General features: G+C 40.8%; 1 protein-coding gene across 4 annotated transcripts in view; it reads left to right on the top strand.

The window, feature by feature from the left end:
- Nucleotides 1-21,709, top strand: part of TAB3 (TGF-beta activated kinase 1 (MAP3K7) binding protein 3) — a 74,879-nt gene that overhangs the window by 29,734 nt on the left and 23,436 nt on the right. For all 4 annotated transcript variants that reach the window (XM_075132073.1, XM_048863567.2, XM_048863576.2 and 1 more), the window contains one exon: nucleotides 14,656-14,844. In XM_075132073.1, the coding sequence (XP_074988174.1) occupies nucleotides 14,743-14,844 (102 nt within the window). In that variant the 5' untranslated portion in view covers nucleotides 14,656-14,742. The remainder of the gene's footprint in view (nucleotides 1-14,655; nucleotides 14,845-21,709) is intronic.

Here is a 21,709-nt window from a genome sequence, read left to right as displayed (position 1 = left end):
CCCATCAATGTCATAATGAGTTCAGTGGCAGTGAGTCATTTCCTTCTTCTAAAATGAAGGACCCTACCTGTCTCAGAAGTGCAGCCCTGCTTTCTATGAGTATTGTGAGGACAACAAGAATTATCCCCGAACGTGATCTCAGCTGTAAGTAAACAACATGTTTGTGCTTTAAACATTCTTTTCCATTTCCAACATGGGCTCTGTTTTGAAAAACTTGTTTATCAGTGTTTCATGAAGAAAAACAACCTTATTTTGTAGTATGATTTGTCTGCATAGAATCCATGAAAACACTTTTCAGTCATCATCCTTTTATTACATACAGCAGTCATTAAATAACAGCCGATTAATCTATAAAAAGATAAAAGGAATAAAAGATCATGTAGCGTAAGCACAGAAACATGGAGATCTGTGTCCTCTTTGCACTCTACTACTGCAGTGTCGGTATGAAAAAAATAATGGCACGTGGCATCCCTCATCATGCATACCGTACAGTGTGTCCAACAATTGTAGTAATTTGCCTAGGATAATAGGCAATATCCCATTTTGTGGTTTTGGTTGTGCATTTTTCCATCTGCTCACAAATGTTATGGAGGATTTAGCTAAGACTAGAGACATATGTCAGGTCAATATAATTTTGCTTCGATAGGCATCTACATAGACCCTCAGGATGCACTCAAACACCTTTCTGACACTAGAGAGGTAGTAGTTTAATTGCCAATTGTTAGCATCTCATAATCTTAGTATTGCAAGGCAACAGAATGTAAGCTAAGGTCCCCAAGGCATTTAGCACAGAAATATCACATTTCTTGGTTTTACTGCATCAGTGGCACCCTTATCTACTCTTTCCTGCTCATTGTCTAATTATTTCATATTCTGGTATCCTGAATCATGACAGGCGAGCAAGTGAAGCACCTTCTGTGATCCACCACAGCATTATTTTATGGTTGTAGAGCTCTGCAGATTGAGAGGGGAAATGAACAAAGAATTGGGACATGAATTCCATTAGTAGCCCCAGCATACTTTAAGAAGTCTTCACATCATTCACGGCCCTCAATGACTTGATTGGCATTGCTAACTTTAATGATGAATCAGTAACATTTACTTTGTTGCAGTACTATTTCTCTCATTGTCTTTCCCATGCCAAAGCTTTCAAGTGGTAGTCTGCATTCTTGGCTAGTCTCCAAAGTGCTATGACAACTCATGTCCAGAAGGACAGTCTTCCTCATCTAAGTGAATTTCAATTGTAAGGTAGTTGCTAATGCCACACATACAGTCAAAAGTGATTAGTTGCGTTTTGGGGTCTCGACCAGTTGCACTTGGTTTAGATCATTACTGTATTTTCCCAGCAGTGGGCTGAGCTCTGTTTTGCCGGAAGTCTGCTTTCTTTGTGATTTAGTTTGGCATTTTAAATGGACACAATTCTGTGTGTTCCTCTACCTTGTTTTCAGGTTACAATTGAGACTGTTCTTTACAGTGTAACTCTCTGCCCAGTCTGCTTCCAAGCTGTTAAGCAGCAAACTCCAGAATCCGGAGGATGTAGCAACCTGCAGTGCTAGGAATGTCTCCACAACAACTGGTCACTGTGATCATTGAGGCAGGAGATGGAGTTGTGTAAGCCATCCTTTAATCCTAGATGGATAATTTAGGGCAGGTTGGGGACTCTTGGAAAAGAAATACTCATATGCCTTGACATATGGCATTGCTTCCCAGAATACACTTAATAACCATGGTTAGGTAGCATGGTAGGTATGACAGTAAAGCTGCTACATGTGTACACATGAAACCACATTGTTTGTATCCAGTTGCTGGAGTCTCAAGATGTTCCAGTCGGCAAACACTTTTATAGATACATTTCCATAAGTTTGTCGTTGCCTTCACCTTTTGGTAGGGAGGGTAAAGAGACTTATTTGGCATGAGTTTTGGAGAAAAAGAAATTTTGTTACGGTTACACTGAATGTAATCATTAAATAGAGTGGTTAAATAAATAAAAATGTCACATACAAAACTTCTTTATATTTTTCCCATTGTCAATGGAGCCAGATCACTTAAACTACTTAAATAGTCAACCTAATTAATAGTGGCACTCCAGGCAAGTTTGAAGTTGAGCCAGTCTTGGTTCCAGAGCCTGTTCAAAGGATTAGAGTGTGAGATTACATGATTGCATCTGCAGCCAGGTCACATGCCAGTCATGTTTACAAGGCTATAATTGGGTGCAAATGACTACTGAATAGATAGTAGACATGACTGGGATGAAATGTTAAAGACCCCCCCTTTTTTTTTTTTGCCTAGTTAATCCTTGATGAAAGAGAATTTAACTTGAGCTATGTTCAGATTTCATGGAGTGGAATGAGGTTGTCACCTAGGTGTCCTACTTATTTATAAAAGCTTTAATGTCCTGGCAACCTTTCCTTCCCGGTCACTTATTTCTACAATCACTGTAAAATGTGTAGTAGTAACTGTCTTTACAAGGTTGCTGGAGTATTGAGGAGCGTGAGGGGAAATGATACATCTTTGCCTAGGAGTATAGACTAGACATTTGACCAAGAACTTACTCATTTTTGGGCTCTGCTCTGTTAGGCAACAAACCAAAAATAGTAATATACTTGTATTTAAATTCATTGCTTTCTAATTCTGTCTTCTGAGCTAGTTTCCTTCTTGTCTTTTGATGTTTTGTTGTTGGCATACAGTTTATGGTGGGTAGTCTTTTTTTTTTTTTTTTTTAGAAATATGTAACCAAAGCAGCAAGGGAGCTGAGAGAGTTTTATGGGTATGCTATTACTTATGTGGAATCACCTACAGTGATCAGCCTAATCTTTTAAAGCAGAACTTTCCTGGATCAGAGCATGATTTGGGCAGTGGCGAAACTTAGGGGAGGAGTTGAACAGCTTCTTTCCCTTCAACTCCCATCTCTTCCCAACAGCCACACTTCTGGCTCAGCTGCCAGGCAGTATTCCCTCATCTCCTCACGCCTAACACCTGGCTTCAAAACAGATCCCAGCCAGCAGAACCTTTCCTCCCCATTCACCAGCCTTCATATAAAAACAGCCAGCTTCAGCCCCGTGCCGCTCCTGGCTGCGGTAGGGGGGGCCACTGACTTCAGCCTTATGCCGCTCCTGGCTTCAGTGCTGGAACTCGGGGCACTTGGTTTCAGTTACGGGGTCCCCCCCCGAAAGAGCTCGCGGACCCCCAGTTGGGAACTGCTGGTTTACACTGTAACAAGCAAACCTTCCTAGTGCAATAGAATATTTTCCCATTTATTTACCCTAGTAAATCAAACCTCTGAACAACCCACTTCTTTGCCAGTAGGCAGTTTCTGGGAATCCTGTGTTTTGTAATGCCTAAATCAGTGGTTCTCAGATTTTTGTACCGGTGACCCCTTTCACATAGCAAGCCTCTGTGTGCAACTCCTCTTATAAATTAAAAACACTTTTTTACATATTTAACACTACTATAAATGCTGGAGGCAAAGCACGGTTTGGGGTGGAAGCTGACCACTCACGTCCCCCCTTGTAATAACCTTGTGACCCCGAGGGATTCCGACCCCCAGTTTGAGAACCCCTGGCTTAAATAGTAGTATCGTTTCAGATTGCTTGTTGAATCTGACCTCTTAACTGATCTGTAAAAGTGATTAGATATTGCTTGGAAAAAACTTACACTTAAAGCAGCCTTTTCTGAAGACTTCCTATGCTACATAGACTACAAGAAATATGCTTAGATTATGTGTGCTAAGATTAAATGTCTAGGCTTCATCTTTAAGATCACTGTTTTTACTCTTCAGCTTCACTGGAATACCAGAGAACTGATTATGTATGGTGTTTCTGAGAAAAGAATGTACAGTGTTCTACTGGGTGACTTGGTTGAGAATACATTATTTTAGGACTTTACCTGCATTCTTAGAGGATTCATAAATCAAAGCAATATCATATAACATATGAATTTCTTTATTGCTAATTTAAGTTAAGATCTGCAAGCTTAATGGGCATTACAGATGGCAAGGTGGTCATTGTCATATGTCAGTCAGAATTTGTTATCAGGATGAAATTATTGCTTTTTTTAGGGCTGTCGATTAATCACGATTAACTCAAAAAAATTAATCGTGATTAATTGCACTGTTAAACAATAGAATGCCAGTTGAATTTTATTAAATATTTTTGGATATTTTTCTACATTTTCAAATATATTGATTTATTCTACAACACAGAATACAAAGTGTACCGTGTTCACTTTATATTATTATTTTTTATTACAAACATTTGCACTGTAAAAATGATAAACAAAAGAAATCATATTTTTCAATTCACCGGCCGCCACTTCCCGCAGCTCCCATTGGCTGGGAACGGCAAACCGCGGCTACCAGGAGCTGCGGGCGGCTGTTCCTGTGAACAGTTGATGTAAACAAACTGTCTCGCGGCTCACTAGCGGATTACCCCGACAGGCCGTGTACGGCCTGCGGGCCACAGGTTGCCCACCATTGGGTTAAGTTCAGGTCTACACTACCACTTACTTTGGTATAACTTACATTGCTCAGGAGTATGAATAAGGCGATGTCTACACTAGCACTTTTGTCGGTATAAGTTACATTACTTAAGGGTGTGGAAAAAAAACTCTTCTCTGAGACACGCAGGTTGCACTGAGGAAAGCACTGGTGTGGACAATGCTATGTTGGTGGAAGAGCTTCTCCTGTCGACATAGCTACTGCCTCTGATGGGGGTGGATTTATTATGCTGATGAGAGCTCTCTCCCGTCAGCATAGAGCATCTTCACCAGATGCGCTACAGCGGCACAGCTGCACCAAGGTAGCACTTCTAGTAGACTAGCTCTTACAAAATCAAGGGGGAACTCTCCCTGTGAAGAATTAAGTTGCAGAATGTGGAAACCCAGGGCATAGTAGATCAGTGAAAGGATTAACTTAATGTATTTGTTGCTGGTGGTTGGATTCTGTTTTGAGTCATGGGACTGGGCTTGTAAATGGTGGTATTTATACAGTTTTCACAATGCAATCCGTTAGATGCCAGTGCTGCAGTTTCCTGTTGAAATCGTATGGAAGGATGGAAAGAGCTGATTAGCAAAAACCAGTAAAGTGGGGAGCTAAGGGACTAAAAAACTGGTCTCCAGCCCTGGGATCTCACTTCAGCCTGGTAGTTAAATTTAGCTCAGAAGCTTGCTCCAGTCTTGCTCCAGCATTTTAATCATGGGTGTTCATTTTAGTTTAGGAGTGAAGTCCAGGTTAGAAACTTGGTTTCAGCTAAGAACTCATCCTTAAATATAGGGTTTCAGTCAGAAGACTCCTTGTCTTTTAATGGTGGATTTTATGAAGGGATGTTTATTTTATGACTGTTACTGTAACTTTAAGTTAATTTAACATACCTTTTATAGGATCTCAAATTGTTACTTACTTTGATATTTAAAATGGATTCCAGATTATTTTCAATCTATATTTGAGTCAATGAGCTGCATTTTCTACACTATAATAGTGGAGTGACGCTCTTTACTAAATGCTGAGCACTGTGCTAGCTGCTGCTTCAGTGAAGAGAATGTGATCTAGAGTCTGCCTTAGCCTCCTTTCAGCTTTAGAGAATTGGATATGATTTCACATCAGTAGTTACAAGGGCCATTTTAAAAAAAAACCCAACCTATAATCATTTTTGTTTGATTTCTGGGGAAAAAACACACACAGTTGCTTTCTTTATATATCATTCTGAAGTATTTACAAGAAATTAAGATATATTGGGAAAGTTTTTTTTATTTGAGAAGTTTAGAAATTTTTCTGTAAATAAAAACTTGTGCAATTCTAAAAAGTTGAAGGGAGATATGATGAGAGCATCAAGGTTATGGTGCTTATTAGGAAACAAGTTATAGAATTATCTAGAAACACAGAGGGAAAGGGGAATGTGGAGCCCACTAATTAGGCAGAGATGGGTGAGTACTGGGTTAAGTGATCTCTTTTTGATTGAGAGTGGGGGGTTGGGGGCAGAGCGCTCGGTTTGTTGGAACCTAGAAAATTCTGGAGGTAACCAGGGCATTTGAGAACATGCTCATTGAATAAAACTGGTTGGGTTTTTCAGTCTTCAAAGTGTTGAAGTCACTGGTATTTGCTATTCCATTCTAATGTAGGACATTTGAAAGCTGCTAATTAATATAAATGTATTTAATTACCTAAGGTAATTACGTAAGACAATACATTTTTTTTTCTGACTCCACAAGTCTAAAGGAGTAGGAAAAAAGCAACTGGATGAACTGAAGTGCAAAGTAAATATGGTCAGGGTTGAAAAAAATACTCCTCTGAAGAGTACAGAAAATAATTGTGTTGGATTCTTCATGATCTAATGTGCCACTGAATAAAACTTATTGAAAGGAAGAACAGACTCGTGATAAGTTAGATCCATCATTAAAATGTAGGTGCAGTGATCATTTAAGTCTTTGTTCCAGGCCTCTGAGCAGCTTTTAAACTGCTAGAGGACAAAGACATGAACTTGAGAGAGAGAGTTGCAGCTTTCTTTTATGCTAATATTGACTTTGATGTAGCACAAGATGAGCAGTTTTTAAAAATGACCAAAGCACTTCGCTCTTGATGCATTCTTTTCAGGTATGCTGTTAGAAGAAATGGAGAAAATCAAAGGAAGAACAAAAAGAATTGTATTAGATACTAGGGCAAGAAGATTGGTTGAACATGAGAAATGACCAGATATTAGTTACAAGTATCATCTGTAAAGGGAAGAATAAAATCCCACTTAATGCTATTAATTTTACATCTGAAAAGAAAGCAGAACACCAGCCAAATTGCAAAAGATGACGTCTAGGAATGCTGAGAAAAGCACAGGAAGGAGGTCTGTGCCATTTTTTCATGTGATGAAATTAAAGTGGAAGTAGAGGAAAACATCTGAAGTTCAGTCATTCTAAGCTTCTCATATGTGAGCATATAGCACATTTTTACATAACTGCTCCACAGAAAGGCTGTAAATTTACAAAAGCAGTTAAAGGAGGCTTTGGAGGGATTTACTAGCTAGAGACTGACATTGCTGACTCAGTCTCCAAACCTGATTTCCACACTAAAAATAAATTAACGGAACACGTAAGGACAAATTGGAAATTATTTAAGAAGGTGTGGGATTTTTATCTAGGTATCATGACTGATCCAGACACACAGGTTGAACCCATATCAGGAAGAAGGCTGAAATATTGCTCATGGAACATAATCCTAATTGTATGCCTTTTAGGATTTAAAATTGAAGATCCAGATACCCACCCTACATTTGTTTGTAGATTAAGTTCTCACAATTCATTACTTCAAAATGGTGAAAAATTGGCTGTCCAGCCAGCTCATCATCAAGCAAGCATAATTTGAACACCATTCAGATTGATATGGTTGCGATCTCATAATAGGTTAGGTAATGAAAAAACAAATGAATTGATAAAAATGAATGACTATTGTAGATCAGATACAAAGGAGAGAGAGATCTTAATGGCTAGTAGCTTGGTGACTTGACTGTGATTTCGTTTTACTTATAGAATTGCTATTTCTTTTTGGACAATATCTCATCTTTCCACAAGGTATCATTTTTTTGGCAGAAGGACTACTATATAGCTCTGGATTAATTGAATCAGATTTTACATGCTTAAACATACATGCAATTTTACATGCTTAAACATACGTTTTCATTTCTACTCCATTGATCTCAATCTTCTCAGTCATTATTAAAATATTTTCCATTCCTCAACATCAGGCATTTAGGCTTTCCTTTGTGCATTTTCTTTGTTGTTCAGGTAGGGGATTAGTATTTGGTACTTTTCTGTATGATTCAGATTTGTGTTTTTTCAGGAAGAATAAAGAACTTGGAACAGTGGAATAAATATCACCCAAAATTTGCAGATCCATCGCATGCTGCTGCCAGTCATTGATCTGTAAACAGGGTTAACTGAGTTGTGAGCTGGCAGACTTTGAGATATGGAAACATACAAACAATTAAGGATTAACATTGCAGCAGTGTGTTGTGTATAAAAGACGGTTGGAATAGTTAGCTATTTCCATATACAAATAAATATGATCTATTCTGTTTTAACATCATTTATAGCAGTAATCCTACTTCTAACATACCTAGATTGTTTGTTAAGTCAGCGTTTTGCAAATGTACATCTGGTACATCTTGAATGTGCCTACATCTTGCATTTAATGCAATGGAGAGCAGAAAAAATTATGGAAAGGGGTAGCTTATTTTACTTCCAAATAAGTTTCAATGTGCACCTGAAATCAGTCATTTTTGCTCTGTAAAGATACTATATAAAAATAGCAACATCTTAGACATCAGATTTTCTCCCTGTATATATTGAGTTATATCTGTTTACTTCATCGTAAAAATGCACATTTACCACTTTTATTCCCTTTTAGTCCTGCAGAGCCAACACAGCTAAGAGAGGTTGAGCGGAATTCTCCTCCTTTTTGTGCACTGTCAGAATTTGGTTGGGGTTTTCAAAGGAGTTTTTGATACCTTGGGGTTCAGCCCAGACCAAAAAGGGTTTGTGTCACTGCCTGCCCTGCAATTCTGGGTGCCTTCAGTGCTGTGCTGCTGTGACTGACAACCCTGACACCAGCAGCCAACCTACAAGTGTGCAGGTCACCCTCTGGCTTCCATGACTCAGTTGGTTTTGTTGCAGTGTAACCCCAACACTTGCCACCCACACACACAGAGTCCTGAACTTCCCCAAAACTGTCTGCCTTGCACTGTTCCGCCCTCTCCCTGAACACTTACAGAACCTTAAGTTCATTGTTCCTTTAAAGAGACGATATGCTGCAGCTCATTAATTTAATTAGACTGTGACAAACACTCTTATTTCATTCACGGCATTGAATTGGTTTAATTTATTTTAAAAATAAAACAAGTTTATTAAATAGTCATAGGTTTAAATGATACCAAGTACAATGAGTCAAAAGATAAAAATAAGTACATACAAACATTTACAAAGATAAAAATAAGTACATACAAACAAGTAAAAATACATTTCTGAGATTAAAACTTAATTTCAGCAAGTTACAATCTTTGTCTAAGAAGATTTCTCACTTGTATTCAGTTCCCAGAGACCTCAGCCGCCTCGGATGAAGGATACAATGTTCTGTGATTCCAAGAGCCCTGGCCCTTTGACTCCCACAAGGCTTTTTGTTTCTGCTTATATCTCCCAAAGTTCACTGACCCTGTTACAAGAGGCAGGAAGGATTCCTGCTGTTTTTCCCTTCCTGTTGACCTCCCATCTTCCTGCTGATTCATATGCAAATAGAGCATCTATTGTTTTGATTCCCTGCTGCTTAATTTACATTGAAGGCAGGGAGAGAGCTACCTTTTCTCCTGTCTAGGAGAGAACCTGCTTTTCCCTGTTTGGTCACAGACTTTAAAGCATAATATCAGTGACTATCCACAATTCCTTATATATAGTGCTCTATGAAATCTGCTTTTGTTTTTTTTATCAAAATTGTTTGACACATTGACAGCAATTAAGTATCCTTACTATAAATACATAAAAATGTTCAGAATTGGATTGCAACAGGGAAAACTGATTTTAACAACAAAAAACCCCTATAATTTAAACAAAACATCCTGCAGATATACAGTATATGGTAAAAGTAACATTTTAAATCACTTGTTAAAGTAGCACTCGGTAATATGACCAAACTGACATTGCTGAACAGTAACACAAGAATTTAACAGATGTCTCTTACAGTGACAATATTACTGAATTCATATTTGAATAATTAAAAAATAAAAAAATGCACAAAACATAATTCATCCTTGCAGAAGTCGTTGCCATTTTATCTTAAACTCAGTAACTTTCGAGCTTCCTAAATGCTGAAGGAATGCTTAAATTAATTTCAAATTTGATTAAATAATGTCAAGCTAACAAATCAGCATTTTATTTCTGAGTACCGTAACTTTTTGATGTCTCCACTAACAGAGTAAATTTAGCATACCTGGCAGCACCTTCAAGAAACATTTGGTATCAATTGATTACAGAAACTTTACAGAACATATCTGATGCATAAACTTTTATGTTTAAATCATCTTTCTAGATTTCAGATAACTTCCCTCTATCTTACAGAGGGGTTTTAATTTCACTGTTTTATGACAGTGGAACCCTAGCACTGTATTAACATGTGGGGAGGGAGGAATTTAATGGAAACACAAAGCTTGATTGCAGTGAGTTCCTCTTTTCTGAGAGTCGCCCTACTCTTTTTCCCGTATGGTAAGTGGTGGTTGTCGTATAGAGCTAATTGGAGATCAGATCTGGAGACTTTTAGAGGATCCCTTCCCAACTAGCTACTGCCCATCAATGAGCACTCTCTTGACCTTTGAAGAAAGTGGTTCAGACAATGTTCTCTCTACTTTTTTGAAGTCAAAAGGGTATAGAGTTACTGTGGCATTACCACTGTGGACAGAGCTGAACTCTGTATCCAGCAGCTGAGCTGTGTACAGTGCCTTTATGGCAGACTGTATTGCTTACATCATATCATGATGATTTTAAAGACATTTCACCTCTTCAGATTGTCCTATTGATCCCAACGAGTAGTATGGAATGTGAGTGGTAGCGTTCACTAATAGTATGCATCAAATGTGGCAGGAGAACAAACCTTTGACCTGATGATGTTTCTGCTTTAATGGATATTAATTTCAGTGACAGAACGCTCCAAATAATGAAGTATCTTATCTTGACAGTGGTTAGAGACTAAAAGAAAGGGGAAAAAAATAGTGTAGGAAAGGCCCTAGAGAACAGAGTTCTTGGGGTGAGGTAAAGAGTGAGAGGCCGGAGCTTCGTATCATACAAAAAGGAATTAGCCATTTATATGGATGAGAAGAATATCCAAAATTAAATATTAAAAAATAAACAAAATAGACACCAAGATTTTGGAAAGAGTTTAAACAGTTAAGCTTCAGGGGCACAAACCAACCTCTTTACCTATTGGCGTTTAGGAAGAAGCTTTCTTTGGGGGCTGGTTGTGGGCACTGTCGCGTACAGGATAGCAGACTTAATGGATCCCTCATCTGATTCTGTATGTTCCTACAGAAGAGTTTGCATATTAGTGTCAAACTTAGTTTTTGAACTAGTGTAAACATGGCTTTTTAAACAGTTCAGTTTAATTCAGTTTTAACACAACTGACCAACTCTGTGCAAAGTTTAACCATATTTAACAACTGCATTTAAATGTTGCTTAAACACAGTTGAATTGGGTTGTATCGCTGTTTGGCTGCTAGTCTGTTTCTGCCCTGAGAGTATCAGAAAATTGTCCCACTTTTGCTCTAGGACTGATGGAAGTGATAGTGCAATCAGTCACAGCTGTTTTTACTATTTTGTCTACTGTTTGCCTAGATGAGATAGTGGTAAAATGTCTGTCAGGTCAACACTAGTGATCGCTGGATGTCTTCATTGTTGGCCAGACTGGGTTAAAAAGTTCTAGCATAAGTTTCTAACTGGACTAAAGCACAGTTTTAAACCTGTTTTTAAACATAGTTTAGTTACCTATACAGAGCCCAGTGAACAGTGTTATAACTCAGTTTGAACACAGCTAGGTTTAAACCCTGCCTAGGAAATATGGTTCTATATTGAGGATAACTCTTCACAGACAGGGCTGTTGGCCATTGGCCATTCAATATGGACCAGGACAAGCTTGTCTAAACAAAATGTGGATAGGCCAGAATATATGTTAAATCTCAGTTTAAACAGTTTGACATTGTCCACTCAAACATTTTGTACCAAGTTAACTGATGCAATTTTAATTAAATTTGTGTTAAAGCATTACAGTTGTCACAGTTCCTTTCTCTGTGGTTGGTTTGATGTGTTAGTTTCTGTAGGATTATGAAGGGCACATCTGTTCATGAAAAGATCTTTATGCCTTTTCATAATTTTTTTTATTCAGGTCTGGGTACGTTGCCAAAAGTGGCAGTTTCCACATAAAGTAGTCATAAGAATTATAAGAATGCCCATACTGGGTCAGACCAGTGGTCCATCTAGCCCAGTATTCTGTCTTGCAACAGTGGCTGTCGCCAGATGCCTCAGATGGAATGAACAGAACAGGCTAATTTATTGAATGATCCATCTCCTTGTCATCCAGTCCCAGCTGCTGGCCATCAGATTTAGGGACACCCAGAGCATGGGGTTGTGCCCCTGACCATCTTGGCTAATAGCCATTGATGGACCTATCCTCCATGGGGTTTTCTATTTCTTTTTTGGACCCAGCTGCATTTTTGGCCTTCTCAGCATCACCGGGCAATGAGTTCCACAGTCTGTGCTGTGTGAAGAAGTACTTCCTTATGTTTGCTTTAAATCTGCTGCCTAGTAATTTCATTGGGTGACCCCTGGTTCTTGTGTTATATGAAGGGATAAATAATACTTCCTTATTCACTGTCTCCACACCTTTGATTAGACATGTTAATAAAATTAGACCAAATGTTACAGCCATATAATGCAACCAGGAAGACCATTGCATGGTACAAGAAACTAGCTGTTGTCAAGACCATTCAGAGTGCTTGGGAAGAATCTATTACCTCGGCACATAGCATTTCTGAAATGCATTTAAATGCATTTTTTTGAAATGCATATTTTTTATGCAGTACAAATACAAGTCATAAAATAGAATAGTCTGTTTTTCTGCCCAGTTCAGCTAAGCTTTTCACTGTGGAATGACACTGACGTTTGTGTGGCAGTGTTTCACAGAACAAGTTTTTAAGTGCTCATATTCTGCTGAAAAGTTCATGCTTCAAAATTAGATGTACCAATACAGTGAGCATCAAACCTTTGGAGAGAATACTATTGCTACCACTGAAGTAATTATTTTATAAACACATGTACTTTATAGCTGCCAAAAATATCCTGATGTGCAATATAAAGTGTAATATTCAATTTATATTCTCTTGCTTAAGTGGCTATATTGAAATATTGAAATTTTGGGGGGTATGGGGAGAAGCTTAATTCAGTCTTGAGAATCCTTTGGTGAGGTGGGTAGCAAAGGCTCATGCAATTTACTTTCAATTAAGATTCCTATCTAGGTGTTTTTTAACATTCTTAATGCCATGCTTACAGTGTCAAGGCTAAAAGTGTGAAAAAATTATCTATAAATCTGGAAAAAAAATCTACAAATCACATGCAAGATTCTGTCCACCCTAAAGTATGATAGTCTCATAATGAAGTCTGGAAACGTTCAGAAGAATTTGTTGTGCTGGATAGTGCATAATCTTACTCTGAGCAAAGAATTAAGTCAGCAACCCAGGCTATAGAACACCCTTGTCTCCTTTCCACATCTGGCAGATGAGAATAATATTAACTCCCTCACAAGAAGGTTTTGAGGGTTAGTTAATGTTTGTAAAGTATGTTGAAATGTAGCTATAGTAAGTACTTAATATTACTAGTTACTTTCTGGCCAGAATTGTAGAAGGCATCCTTGGCTTGGTATTTTGACTTCAGCTACAGTACTTCAGGCTAGTATTGTGTTGATTAGTCAAAATGGGTAAACCTTGTTTACTCAAGATGCATGTGTCCTTTGTACACTTTTATTCTGGTTCAAATACTACTTGTTATAATATTACTAGATAAAAGAATCCTGACACGAAAGTAGACACTTTTCTCTCTGCCTTTAAATATGAAGGTGATAAATGTTTTATGAATACCCAAGATAAATACTTACTGTAATCCTAAAATCACTTTGCATGTTCTTGGTCACTCTTCTTTCCCCAGAGATATCTTGGATGCTCACATGACTTGAAGGCTTGAAAATATTCTTTTCCTACTGAAAAAAGAAAAGGACTTGTGGCACCTTAGAGACTAACACCTATTTCTATTTTGAAAATATTTTATTTTTTTAACATAATGGAATAGAAGCAGACATGGCTTTGTTTCCTGGTGTGCAAGATTAGATAATGTTAGCTAATTGCTTGAGTCAGCAAGAATTATTTTCCTATATAGGTCACAAAAATGGTGCCTGTATTTTTTTTTCTTTCTAATTAGTAGATGATATGAGAAGGAAAGAGATTAAATCCAGAGAACATTGCTCTGTATTTTGAGCAGTTTTAAGGTAGGGTACATATTATGCCTGAACTACTGAAGTGTCTAAACAGATACTTTATTAGAAACTTGTAGACTTGAGCTACAAAATCTGTTATCTGATGTCTTCAGCTGTTGTCTAATTTTAGTTAGTGGTATACATTTAAAGGTGGTGGTGTTTGTGCACTGCGGGAGTTGGAGATCTAATTATTAGCTAAAATACATAATTTAAAATACTACTGGTAATTGTACCACCTGGACTTCTATTCTGTCACTGTTAGCACATAGCTCTATTATTAAAATAATGAATGAACCCTTGTATAGTTCATCATATCCTCAAACACCACAAACTTTTAACTATTCAAAATGTCTTTGAGAAGTAAATTAATATTAATCCCATTTTTATCAACGGGGAAACTGAGGGAGTCTAATGCACATCTGGGATTAGAAATTCATGACTCAGTTTCTGTGTTTATTCCATGCCCCTTTCAATCTGTGAATCTAAAAAACAGTTCAGGTTGTCTGTACGCAAACTTCATTTGGTGGAGGGAGAATGTAGTTAGCTTCACTTTTACTTTGGATGAATTAGGATGTATTTTAATAAATCTGATGATCGTTGTCTGTTTTTCCCAATAGAAAATGCCTGAAGCATCAGAAGATCATATCCACTGGAAGGCTTATTGACTTCCATTCTTGAGAATCCCAGAACAACATCAGTCTGGCATGGCGCAGGGTAGTCAGCAACTTGATGTGCAGGTACTCCATGACCTCCGGCAACGTTTCCCTGAGATTCCAGAAGGGGTGGTATCTCAGTGCATGCTCCAGGTATGCTGCAGCAGAATACAGTAGCATAGTAACAGTTACCGTACATTTATTGTTGTGGCATAAAAAGGAACCCCCTTGTAATAGACTGATTAGAAATCAGTTCAATTTCATAGTTGTCTTCTGGGGATTTTAAGTTTCTAAAAGGTAACAGGAACTTGGAGAACAGCAAACTTTTTGAGTTTACATTCTATTGAAATATTTATTTATTTATTTATTTATTGGGTAAAAGAAAGTGGATATTCCCTGTGGCTGAGCAGAAAGACACTATTCAAGTTTCTGTCATCTCAGGATGTGAGAGTGGAAAACTCCTTTTTTCTCTTCTGCCATTCAATGTAGGCAATGTTGCACTCATACCTGAATTTAAACTGTGGGTTACTGGATTTTTCACAAGACCAGATTTTTTATTAGCAGTAAGGCCCTTGCCATTTTTCTTAAAGAAACTGTCTCTGTCTTCGAGTAATGCCCCTATGGGTGCTCCACTGTAGGGGTGCTTGTGTCCCTGTGCTGCTGGTTGGAAAACTTTGATATCCGTGTCTGGCTCTTTCCCTTTGTGCCCCACCATAAGGTTAACCAGTATGTGCAGGCTAAACCCCCACAGTTCCTTGCCAACTGCCTCTGGCTAGAGTCAGAGCCATCAGCAGTCCATTTGAGATCGTTAACGTCTTCCTTTTCTTTAGCATTTTTAGTAGCTAGTTAGTCTTTTTCAGTCTTAGTTGTAGTTTTTCTTTATCTTCTAAAAAAGAAAAACTTTTAATTTCCCCCCCTTTTTTGTTGGGGATCCCTTCCCTCAACAGGGTATGCCCAACTCACCAGGCTTCAAGAAGTGCCTCTTCTTGCAAGGAGGCCATCCCTGTGGCAGATGAACACTCTTGATGCGTATGCTGCTTCAGGGAAGGCTACATGCTGCAGAATTGTGGTCTCTGTCGACAACTTAAACCCACGTCTCGAAAGGACAGGGAATTCAAACAGAAGATAATGTCTGATGGAGACAGCCCTCCAGTCTTCTTTGGATCTGTGCCAGGAGTCGCCCAGAATGCATGAGTCTTCTCTGCAGCCCTCGACATCTAGGGACTATGGGTTGAAGAAATCAGCCATGGACCCCTCTCGTAAGACATCTAAAGAGAGAGCTGTGAGCCCTGAGCTAGCCATAAAAGATCTCTGGCACGCTCTGTATTGTCAGTACTGTTGACACCAAGGCCATCCAAGCATGGTACCCATAGCTTACGAGGGTCTAGAGCAGCAGGTATTGATGCGCCTAAAGACCTGATGGGCATAGACTCTGAGCCAATGGTACCAATACACAAAAACAGGAGCAGGGAGCACATGGTTAAGAAGATCCTGCTGGTATGCTCTGTACCATTGGCACTGTCAACGGTGAGCCATCCAGCACTGGTGAGATCCCTGACTGCAGGAGTTCTGGCACTCAAGAGAGCTCAGCGTATCTGATATACCAGAGTCTCCCCTTCTTGGCACTGGAGCTTCGGTATCAAGTCTTCTCCAAGCACGTGAGTCTTTTCCGGTACCTTGCCAGGCACCTCTACTTTCTATTCATCCTCCTTCCATACTCCCTATGAAGCCTGTTCCCTCAGGGAACTGATGGGCAAGATCCCCTGTGAGAATAACATGAGGGGAAAAGGAGTCCAGGAGAGCTGGCTGTATTTTAAAGAACCCTTATTGAGGTTACAGGGACAAACCATCCCGATGTGTAGAAAGAAAAGCCAAGCTGCTCGCCTGCCATATTTACTAAACAGTGAAATCCTTGCTGATCTTAAATACAAAAAAGAAGCTTACAAGAAGTGGAAGATTGGACAAATGACCAGGGATGAGTGTAAAAATATTGCTCGGTCATGCAGGAGTGAAATCAGGAAGGCCAAATCACACCTGGAGTTGCAGCTAGCAAGAGATGTTAAGAGTAACAAGAAGGGTTTCTTCAGGTATGTTAGCAACAAGAAGAAAGTCAAGGGAAGTGTGGGCCCCTTACCGAATGAGGGAGGCAACCTAGTGACAGAGGATGTGGAAAAAGCTAATGTACTCAATGCTTTTTTTGCCTCTGTCTTCACGAACAAGGTCAGCTCCCAGACTACTGCACTGGGCACCACAGCTTGGGGAGGAGGTGACCAGCCCTCTGTAGAGAAAGTGGTGGTTCGGGACTATTTAGAAAAGTTGGACGTGCACAAGTCCATGGGGCCGGATGCGCTGCATCCGAGAGTACTAAAGGAGTTGGCGGATGTGATTGCAGAGCCATTGGCCATTATCCTAGAAAACTCATGGCGATCAGGGGAAGTCACGGATGACTGGAAAAAGGCTAATGTAGTGCCCATCTTTAAAAAAGGGAAGGAGGAGGATCCTGGGAACTACAGGCCACTCAGCCTCACCTCAGTCCCTGGAAAAATCATGGAGCAGGTCTTCAAGGAATCAATTCTGAAGCACTTAGAGGAGAGAAAAGTGATCAGGAACAGTCAGCATGGATTCACCAAGGGCAAGTCATGCCTGACTAATCTAATTGCCTTCTATGACGAGATAACTGGTTCTGTGGATGAAGGGAAAGTAGTGGACATGTTGTTCCTTGACTTTAGCAAAGCTTTTGTCACTGTCTCCCACAGTATTCTTGCCAGCAAGCTAAAGAAGTATGGGCTGGATGAATGGACTATAAGGTGGATAGAAAGCTGCCTAGGTTGTCGGGCTCAATGGTGGTAATCAATGGCTCCATGTCTAGTTGGCAGCTGGTATCAAGCAGTTTGCCCCAAGGGTCGGTCCTGGGGCCGATTTTGTTCAATATCTTCATTAATGATCTGGAGGATGGCGTGGATTGCACCCTCAGCAAGTTTGCAGATGACACTAAACTGGGAGGAGTGGTAGATACACTGGAAGGTAGGGATAGGATACAGAGAGACCTAGACAAATTAGAGGATTGGGCCAAAAGAAATTTTGATGAGGTTCAACAAGGACAAGTGCAGAGTCCTGCACTTAGGATGGAAGAAACCCATGCACCGCTACAGACTAGGGACTGAATGACTAGGCAGCAGTTCTGCAGAAAAGGACCTAGGGGTTACAGTGGATGAGAAGCTGGATATGAGTCAACAGTGTGCCCTTGTTGCCAAGAGAGCTAACGGTATTTTGGGCTGGATAAGTAGGAGCATTGCTAGCAGATCGAGGGACATGATCGTTCCCCTCTATTTGACATTGGTGAGGCCTCACCTGGAGTCCTGTGTCCAGTTCTGGGCCCCACACTGCAAGAAGGATGTGGAAAAACTGGAAAGTGTCCAGCGGAGGGCAACAAAAATGATTAGGGGACTGGAACACATACTTATGAGGAGAGGCTGAGGGAACTGGGATTGTTTAGGCTGCAGAAGAGAAGAATAAGGAGGGATTTGATAGCTGCTTTCAGCTACCTGAAAGGGGGTTCCAAAGAGGATGGATCTAGACTGTTCTCAGTGTTAGCAGATGACAGAACGAGGAGTAATGGTCTCAAGTTGCAGTGGGGGAGATTTAGGTTGGATATTAGGAAAAACTTTTTCACTGGGAGGGTGGTGAAACACTGAAATGCATTACCTAGGGAGGTGGTGGAATCTGCTTCCTCAGAAGTTTTTAAGGTCAGGCTTGACAAAGCCCTGGCTGGGATGATTTAATTGGGGATCGGTCCTGCTTTGAGCAGGGGGTTGGACTAGAAGACCTCCTGAGGTCCCTTCCAACCCTGATATTCTATGATTCGGGGCTCCTCAGGCATACCATCAGTCCCGTACAGCCAATCATGGGCACCGCCAGGCTCTATCCCACTGCTCCAATAGCCCTACTGGGATTCCTGGGCATCATATCAACCACACACTTCTTGGGTTTCCAGCTTACATCCGTGAGCCCCCGAGATGTTCTCCTTCGGTCACTGAACCTCCAGAGGAGATGTGGAGGAAGAAGAGGGCGGATTCAAAGAGGAGGTTACATCGAAAACCTACATCGCTTCCTTCTCTCTAGATGAGGCAGTCATGCCCCCGCCACAATGCTTAGCCAATGATTTCCAGCTTTTCCAGGACTTGGCTAAAGTGCAGCAGACATGCTGCAGATACACGTAGGGGAGGTAAAAGATACTCACCACAAACTCCTTGACATCCTACTCTTCTTCGTCCTCCAGAATAGCCCTCCCCATCAGTGAGGCTCTCCTGGACCCCACAAAAACTATATGGCAAATTGCAGCATCGGTGATGCCTATGTGTAAATGGGCTGATAAAAATCTCCCTGCTATGGAGACAGAACCCCTTTTTTCCCACCCTCGCCCTAACTCCATTGTTGTGGATGCCGTAAACTCCTGGGGTTGCCAGCACCAAATGAGATCTGTCCCCTATGATAGGGATTGGAAACACCTTGACCTCTTCAGGAGAAAGGCCTACTCCTCTGACACATTGCAGTTTCAAATGCAAATTATCAAGCATTAACAGCAAATGTTAATTATTAACTGGGTTAATTATTCCAAGCTCAGCACCTTTATTGATCAGATCCTAGAGTCAGAGTGTGACCAGTTCTGAGCTGTCATCCAGGAAGGGCAACTATTAGCCAAACCAACACTCTGGTCAGCCCTCGATATAGCTGATACAGCGGCCCAGTCCATCTTCACTATAGTGGTTATGTGAAATGCGTTGTGATTACGCCTCTCTGGGTTCCCTAAAGAGGTGCAGACAACCATTGAAGACCTTCCCTTTGAAGGTACCAAGTTGTTTGCTGAAAAGACTGACACATGCCTCTACACCCTTAAAGATTCCAAGGCTATTCTCCGGTCATTTAGGGATCTATATACTTGGACAAAAAAGAAAATTTAGTCTGCAGCCCCAGCATAAATCCCACACCTGCCAATACCCAACTCAAAGCTTCTACAAACCTCAGAGAAAGAAATCTAGATTCTTCAGGTGCAAACCATCGAGCCCACAGTCTTCCACGGCACAACCAGCCACCTCAAAACAGCAGTTTTGACGTGTTGGTTGAGGTGTCAACAGACCACTCCCTTTAAGCGCTGCAGCTGACCAACCTATCCTGCCCATTTGCCTACCGCCTTGCCACATTCCGGAGCACCTGGGAATGTATAACATCAGATGGATGGAAATCATTCACAATGGGTACTCCATCCAACTTTACCTCTCCTGCCCCAACACCCTTTTCCATCCCTCTTCAAGGACCCTTCTCATGAGAGTTTACTACAACAAGAAATAGATCTCTTGCTCCAATTAGGAGCCATAGAATCAGTACCCCAGCATCTATGAGGCAAAGGTTTTTGCTCTTGCTATTTCCTGATACCCAAGAAGAATGGCAGTTGGAGACCCATGCTAGACCTCAGAGCACTCAACAGGTTTGTCAAGGCTCAAAAATTCAAGATGGTTACTCTGGTAATAATTATTCCAGCATTGGAACAGGGAGACTGATTTGCAGCAATTGACCTTCAGAACACCTATTTCCATATTTCAATCCTACCATCCCACAGACAGTTCCTCAGATTTACCATAGGATAAGACCACTATCAGTACAGAATACTCTCCTTTGGGCTATCATTGGCTCTGAGAGTATTCTCCAAGGTTCAATCAGTAGTGGCTGCTAACCTACATTCCCAGGGGGATCATGATCTACCCCTATTTGACCTGTTGTCTCCTCAGAGCCCACTCCTTTAATGAGGCCCGCCGGGTTACCAAGACTGTAATAGATTGTTCATGGAACTGGGTCTTCAGATCAGCGTCCAAAGATCAACCTTCACCCCTGTACAGTGCCTGTCGTTCATAGGGGCTGACCTGGACTCGTTACAGGCCAAAGCGCTTGTGCCTCAGCACAGGTTCCTTTCCTGGACCACGCTCCTAAAGAGAGTATGAAACAGCCCTCAAATATCAGCCAGACACTGCTTCCAATTCCTCGTACATATGGCAGCATGTGCAGCAGTTATACCTCATGCCAGGCTTCATATGTGGTGCCTGAAAATGTAGTTCAGCTCAGTCTACAGACCAAATAGAGACAGACTAGACACATCTCTGTCACTGTGCACCAAGGTCAAAAACTCCCTGGTTCAGTGGAAAAATTCAGCAGAGGTTTACAACAGGATTCCCTTTTTGTAAACTTCCCCATCGTTACTTCTCACCACCGACTCATCCCTCCTAGAATGGGGTGCACATCTAAAAAACCTTACAACACAAGGCAAATGGTCATCCATGGAGATGTCCCTCCACGTTAACCTTCTCAAACTCAGGGCAGTCAGAAATGCCTGCGTCCATTTCCTCCTGCTGATCAAGAGAACGCACGCTAGAGTCTTAACAGACAACACAGAATGTGTGTATTACATATGCTGACAGGGAGGAACAAGGTTGCCCTCCCTTTGTGCAGAAGCGGTAAAGCTATGGAACTGGTGCATTTCCCACAACATCACGCTATTCGTGCCTACCTTCTGGGAACACAAAACTCAATAGCAGACCATCTCAGTCACAAGTTCCACACGACCACGAATGGTACCCAGCAGTACTTCATGACCTTTTCAAGCAGTGGGGGGACACTGGCCACAGACCTGTTCACCACTTGCCTGAACAAGAAATGTCCACAATACTGATCCAGAGCAGGGATGGGGAAGCACTCCTTCCGTGGTACAAGGACCTTCTGTATGCCTTTTCCCATTGGCTCTTCTGTCAAAAATCCTATTAAAAATAACAAGGAGTACACCTCATACTGACTGCTCCCACTTGGGCGAGATGGACTTGGTATCCTTACCTGTCACAACCGAGCCAAGGCTGGGGGCAGGGTTGGAGCAGAGCTGGGGCTGGAACAGGACTGGGTGGCACTCCCTCCCCCCCACGAGGGCTGACTTGGGCCCCACTGCACCCCTCCAAACATTCTTAGGAGGATGCGT

The sequence above is a fragment of the Caretta caretta genome, chromosome 1 (genome assembly GCF_965140235.1).
Source record: "Caretta caretta isolate rCarCar2 chromosome 1, rCarCar1.hap1, whole genome shotgun sequence".
Classification (NCBI taxonomy): Eukaryota; Metazoa; Chordata; order Testudines; family Cheloniidae; genus Caretta; species Caretta caretta.
Note: the sequence above shows the minus strand (reverse complement) of the source record. Positions and strands in the feature narration are given on the sequence as shown.